The sequence below is a fragment of the Hevea brasiliensis genome, chromosome 15 (genome assembly GCF_030052815.1).
Source record: "Hevea brasiliensis isolate MT/VB/25A 57/8 chromosome 15, ASM3005281v1, whole genome shotgun sequence".
In the NCBI taxonomy this organism is placed as follows: domain Eukaryota; kingdom Viridiplantae; phylum Streptophyta; class Magnoliopsida; order Malpighiales; family Euphorbiaceae; genus Hevea; species Hevea brasiliensis.
This window is the reverse complement of record NC_079507.1, coordinates 59,521,661-59,528,380: the sequence shown is the minus strand read 5'-3', so window position 1 is coordinate 59,528,380 and position 6,720 is coordinate 59,521,661. Positions and strand designations below refer to the sequence as shown.

At 28.8% G+C, this 6,720-nt stretch overlaps 1 protein-coding gene across 1 annotated transcript; it reads left to right on the top strand.

The window, feature by feature from the left end:
• The first annotated feature begins 2,850 nt into the window (after nucleotides 1–2,850).
• Nucleotides 2,851–4,591, top strand: LOC110640614 (heavy metal-associated isoprenylated plant protein 20). The gene is made up of 3 exons (XM_021791983.2): nucleotides 2,851–3,091; nucleotides 3,172–3,247; nucleotides 4,108–4,591. Exons 1-3 carry the CDS (start codon nucleotides 3,008–3,010, stop codon nucleotides 4,398–4,400), a joined length of 453 nt encoding a protein of 150 aa, XP_021647675.2. The 5' UTR covers nucleotides 2,851–3,007; the 3' UTR covers nucleotides 4,401–4,591.
• The last annotated feature ends 2,129 nt before the right edge of the window (nucleotides 4,592–6,720 follow it).

Here is a 6,720-nt window from a genome sequence, read left to right as displayed (position 1 = left end):
CAATGGCGTTACTCTAACTACCTCGATTTGCTTAGCTATAGCTAGCCTCAATAATACTTTTAATTAGAAAAACAATTTTGGCTCTTCAACATTTTAAAAAATAATTTAAAATTAAATTTAAGAAATTTTAATTATAAGAATGTTAAAATAGTAAAATTATTTTTTTTAATTATTTTTTTAATAACATTTAAAATAATACTTTTATTCAAAAAAATAATTTTAACTTTTTAAATACAATATTAAACAGGCACTATATTATTAATAAAGGAATTATTCGGTAGATAAAATCAAATTTCATAAAACTAGCTAATGTAAATTTTCGAGATATGTGAATTGATTTGTGGATGATGTCAATATTTAAAAATTAAATAATAATTAATATTAAGGACAAATCAGATGAAAGGATTTATTAATTGACAAAATTAAAACTCAATAATCAATTAATGTATTAAAATATAGCAATACTAAGGACTAAATAGTAATTCATGCTATTTTGAATCCTTTTCATGGTGTTCAAATACGAAACTGAGCAAGAAAAGAAATATTCAAATATCCGTAGTGAACTATCTTTGCAATCATTTGCCTCCAGGAACTAAGTTGGTGTGGAAATTAGCTAGAACTACACCAAACAACAAAACTTGTATCATTGGATTAATCAAGATTGTCAATTAAAAACCACTAGTTTTTGAGGGCTTAATAAAATTGAAAATTCAATTTTGCTGCAACAAATAATTGAAGTCAGAAAGTCAGGGATCATATGTAATACATACGAAATAAATATTTTAATGGTTTTAAGAAATTAATTACGTTTAACACTCCATTTATCTATAAATAATAGTTACATTTAAAAAATTAAATTTTTTTTAATTTTATTCTTTATCTCTATAAAATATAATAAATATTTATATAATTTTTCTAGAACTAATATTATCCTCTTATTTTTAATTAAAGCAATTATTTGTTAGGTTAATATTTATTTTTTAAAACTTTTTTTTAAAAAATAATTAAGTAAATTATTTTTTTTTATAAAAACAAGGTTATTTAATTATTTATTTAATTATTATGAAAACTCTAAATATGATTATTATATGTGAATGAATGAATGGAGGAAATAATTATTATGAAATTAATACTGCAGCTTCAGATTGGAAATTACAAATCCGGAATTTCCATATGTAAAGGATGTAATAAGCAGCTCAAAGTAATGATATTAGAATTATTTTTAAAATTTGGAGATTTCAAATTTGAAGTAAAATCATAAGCTAATTGTAAAAATAAGAAACAAATTTTTTTATATTAAAAAATGTTTTTTATAAAAAAAAAAAAAAAATTGCTGATTGCTTGTGGCTGTCGTGCGTGGCTTGAGGCTTAGATACAAGTCTTGTCACACGAAAACGAGCAAGGTTCTATGTGGGCTACTTCATTAATAAAAGGGGAAAAATGCAAATTTCAGAATTGCTAGAAAGAAAAATTGGGAAATTGGAAGGGAAATGTGGTGCCGAATCGTGGGTTATTGGTTAGTACATGTTGACTAGAGCAACCAATTGGCAGAAATAGAGAAAATGACAAGCAGATGAATAATGGAGGCTGAGAGACTATTTGCAAGCCGCGGGAATTTCCCTGTCAAGTTGGTGTCATATATCAATTAATGATTGATTGGGATTTGATTGTAAGGGTTACTACCAATTGCCACCTTAAAATATATACCTTCATATAATTTTTTTTTTACAATTGATTTTTATTAAAATTTAAAATTTCATAATTTTTAAAAATAATTTTAATATCATTAATTTAAAAATAAAAATTTTATAAATTTTGCATATTAATATTTTTATCTCGTAGAGGTTAATATGATAAAAGAAAAATCCAATTATATTCTTCATTTAATTAACGGGAATACATGCCGTTTAAACGACATGGCAGCAGAGACACAACTAAACACCGCGTTTAGATGTGAAAGGGTTGTAAAAATGGCAAAGCAGAAGAACCAGCCTGGACGAAACACGTGCAATGATCATTGACAGTTGGGCTCCAGATCACTAACCAAAATTAGAAGAATTAAAAAAAAAAAAAAAAAGTATGACCCAATCACAATCCACCGAGGAATGCGTGTCATATATTTACCCATTAAATTAATGATGACTGCTACTTTAATTCCTCCATATAATTTTTTGCCTTTTGTAATTTACTTATTTATTTAATTATAATTGAAATTTAAATTTAAAATAATATAAATTTAATAAATAATTTTAACATTATTAAATTAAAGTTTACTGAAAAAAAATGAAAAAAGAGGAAAACATGAAGCAACAGAGGGTGTAGGGCAGAGTACTGAGAAAACGCCAAAACACTTTACAACAGTTTCTTCCTTGTCATTGGGCTTAAAGAAAACAGCTTCACGCAAACCTATCAAATCATACAAGCAAACAACTTTCTAACACAATTTTTTTTTTAAGATGGGTTTGCATTGGACGTGGCCATCAGTTCATAATTGTCTAATTTTGGGTCAAAATTATCAATTTTTAACTATCAGAATCAGAAATTTATCAGATTACATGATTTTTTAATCTTAATTTTAAATCGATTATAATATTAATGCAATTCAACCATTCAAATTTTTTAAAAGGTTATTTTGAACTCGAAATCGGATGAACCGTTTTTAATCCAATTTAAAAAAGAGAAAAAAATAATTTCATTTAAATCAATTTCAATTTAAATCGGACCATGACAGGTTTAAATTGCATGATTTAGGCACACGAGTCACTATCTTTATTATTTAATTGATATTTATATTTATATCTAATTAAAAGGACAACTTGCACCAACACGGTTCCTCAGCAAATCAATCATAGTTTTTACCTTCTTATATATATATACACCGATTACGCTACATTTATTTCCATCAATCCTCAACTCTTCTGTCTTCTCCATACTTATAACCCTCTCTCTCTCTCTCTCTCTCTCTCTCTCTCTCTCTGAAACGCTCTGCTTTAGCTTTGGAAAGAAAATGGGTGCTCTTGATTCTCTTTCAGATTATCTTTCTGACTTATTTACCGTCGCAAGAAAAAAGAGGAAGCGCAAGCCAATGCAGGTTTGTCATATCTTTATCTCTGATATAGGTTTCGATCTTTGATTGCTTATTAAGAATGATATCTATTTGTTTTGTTTCAGACAGTTGATATCAAAGTGAAAATGGACTGTGATGGCTGTGAAAGGAGAGTTAAGAATTCTGTTTCCAACATGAAAGGTTATAAGTCTTTAAGCTTAAGCTCTCTTTCTCTCTCGTTTTCTTCAATAAAATCTTTCCACTGTTCTTCATGAATATATTATGATATCCAAAAAGGAAGTAAGATTTATGAAGCATTCAAAGCTTCAACAAAGTATATGCTTGGCTTTACCATTTACACAAATCAGTAAATGAAGCCTGAAAATTACTCACCAAAAGCTTTCTACACAATTCAAGGACTTGAAAAATGTCTCATCAATTAGTCCCTTAAATCTTTTTAGAAGAATCTGCTTCTCTATTGATCCTTTTTCCCCTCAACTTTCTTTGTCTTTGTTTGGGAATTCTTCTTCGCGGCCAAAATATATAGGCTGCGCATGGAGCCTGGAGGCCTCATTAAAAGAAAATTCATAAAATAAAAATAGTCAAAGAAGACAGAGATTCTGAGCTCGCCCGTATGGGGAAGTGGGGAAGAAGAGACCTAAGCATTGACTCTGTTCTCTCATTGAAGCCCTCCTTACAAAATCAATCTGCAAACATCATAAAAGTTTTCAGCAGAGAGACGTTGCTACTTCCAGTTACCCTTTGGCTACTTCGGCTTACGTAAGTGATTTGTCTTATGCAAGTGAGGCAAAATTCAACATCTGAGGCCAAAACATTTCTCTTTGAAGTAAGCAAAAAGTACAATTTGAAATAGCAAGATTTTCTGAAAGCACTATTGATAGCAAAAAGACATCATTTTCCATAATAAATAAAGCAAACCAAACACCACCTCTAACTTAAGTTTGTGAATGAACCAACCAGCTAAATTGCTTCAAACAGTTCTGATCACAGAGGTACTACAAATAATTAATGGGTTCCTTTTGTTTATTTTGGACATGTAGGTGTAAGGTCGGTCGAGGTAAACAGAAAGCAAAGCCGGGTAACAGTAAGTGGATACGTTGAGCCAAACAAGGTCTTAAAGAAAGTGAGAAGCACAGGAAAGAGAGCTGAGTTTTGGCCCTATATACCCTACAACTTGGTGGCATATCCTTACGTTGCTCAAGCCTACGACAAAAGGGCACCTTCTGGCTATGTTAGGAATGTGGTTCAAGCACTTCCTAGCCCCAACGCAGCAGACGAGAAATTCACAACCTTCTTTAGCGATGAAAACCCAAATGCATGTTCCATTATGTAGGAATTAATTTCTAAGCCAAAAAATAGAAAATCACATATATACAAAATGTCAGCAGTTGGAAATTTGGAACTTTTAGTTAATTAGAGGAGTTTTGGTTCTGCTTTTGAATGTAGGTTTTGCATGTTTAATTAGCTTTTGTTACGGCAAATTGATACTGAGAATGAAATAGAAATATTTATATTTCTACCAAATCAAGATATTGGTGTCTTGGCTGCTAAGGACTGAATGTTTTTATTTATTTTTAATTTGGGAATGGAGGAAATCTATTTCCTCCAAAAGTGGCAGAATAATTGTTTACAGAGGACAGAAGACAGCACTTATGAGAGAAGCCACAAACATTCTTTTCAGTGATTTATTTGATTAAGTGTACCCCAACAATCAACCATCAAATTCATTTTTAATTATATATAAAATATCCCCATTATCATTTTAATAAACAAAGGCATATTTCTAAATTCATTTAACTGGCCTTTTGATTTTCAATTTTCTCTTATAAAAGTAAAATTTATGGAAATTCTTGTATATAAAAAAAAAATTTAATGAAAATTATTTTTTATTATTTAATTACAATATTAAACTAATGATATAATACATATATAAGTATTTTTATATTTTAATAAGGTCATTAAAATTTATCAAAAATAACTTTATTTTTTTAGAAAAGAATGGTACTCTCTTTAAAATTTATTTAATTTTTTATTAAAATGTTTTTTGTTAACAAGCTCTTAATGTTATAAATATTAAAAAATATATAAAAAATATTTTTTACAAAACAAATATAAAAACATTTGACCTGCTAATAATAGCTTAAACTTGTCACTAAAACAAATTATTGAATACTATATATGATTGTGTTGATTTGGTATGGATATTAGCTAGGATGAGAGTTCTTGGCATCTGGGTTTTTGCCACATGTTTATTTCAACAAGGAAGTAGCTATTTTATCAAGGAAACAGGTTTTGGAGTTAAGTTTCTTGAAAATTTTCCATCTACAAATCATTTCTTTATTTCAAACCAGAAAATGGCATTGCATTTGGAATTTGGAGATGGGCTAAGATTGAAATTCTAATCCTCTCTCTGTTTTACCAGATTTGCTAAGCTTCTCAAAATTAGCCACGAATCGGTATAATCATAATGAGTTAAGACCCAAATCCCTCAGTGCTTGCAACTTCAATTTTATCCATTGATGGATGTTCAAGTTTTAGAAGCTAAATATACATGACGTTTGTGGCTATATGCTCTATCTGGTTAGGTGTGATTTTACTCGTATCTTATATGGTCAATAATGGCTACATGGCCAAATTATTTTACATTATTATAGAGTAAAAATTAACTTTTTTAAGAAATGAGATTGCTGAAACGCAACTCAAATTGGGCAATGTTGGCTTTTTTCATGTATATAAAGAGTAGTCTACCGTAATTCTTTTTTTTTTTTTTTTTATAAAAAAAGAGCAAGAATGTCAATGAATTAGTTTACTAATTCAAATAATAAAACTAATCAAAATTTTTTGCTCAAAGAAAGCGAATCATCTTAAAATTAAGGCACATTTTCAATGAAGCTTATTTATAACCATTTTTTTTCCTTTAATGACTTGGTTTCAAGTTTAAACAATTGACTAATACTAATAGTTTTCAACTATGGACGTATGGTTTGTAAAAACCATTATAATTAATTTGAATAATATGATCATTAAATATATATATGTTATGTTTAGATGTGGAAAATGGATGGGTTTTGATAGATTTAAATTTTAATTATTATGTTAAAAGAATTTTGAATCATAATCAAGTTAATTTGTAGGTTACTTCTTATATCGAGTTAAAATACTATTTTTTTATTATAAAAATAAATTTTGAGTCAAATTTCGAGTTGATTGGTGCCAATTAAAACAAATTAATTTTAAATTGAGTCATACGAATCATTAAGTATCTAAAACCTGATTATCAAAATTTGAGCCTCTAATTAAGTATCTCCCTTACTTTTATATATATATATATATCTTTCGGCAATATTTTCATGGAACACAATTTTTTTCTCCATGTGATCATCTAAAAAATAATAATAATAATAATAATAATAATAATAATAATAATAATGTTCAATTTTCATTGTCCTAATGTCACGACCCAACCTATGGGCCGGACCGGCACTAGGACCTGGGCCAGCCTAAAGCCCCCGAGGCCCGTAGTAAGCCTTAACTATTCATTAACCCAACTCTAAGGCCCATTTGGGCCCAATATCAAGAAAACAAACGGACAGTCGGCCATAAAATGGACTTTCCAACGGGGAGTTTTCGACTCACCCGACCTGTAAACACAA

What these genes read in the sequence shown, in the direction of transcription:
- LOC110640614 (XM_021791983.2), top strand. Translation starts at nt 3,008, where the DNA reads ATGGGTGCTCTTGATTCTCTTTCAGATTATCTTTCTGACTTATTTACC. An exon ending in GGAAGCGCAAGCCAATGCAG is followed by an intron (nt 3,092 to 3,171) that starts GTTTGTCATATC and finishes GTTTTGTTTCAG; the next exon opens with ACAGTTGATATCAAAGTGAA. An exon ending in TTCTGTTTCCAACATGAAAG is followed by an intron (nt 3,248 to 4,107) that starts GTTATAAGTCTT and finishes TTGGACATGTAG; the next exon opens with GTGTAAGGTCGGTCGAGGTA.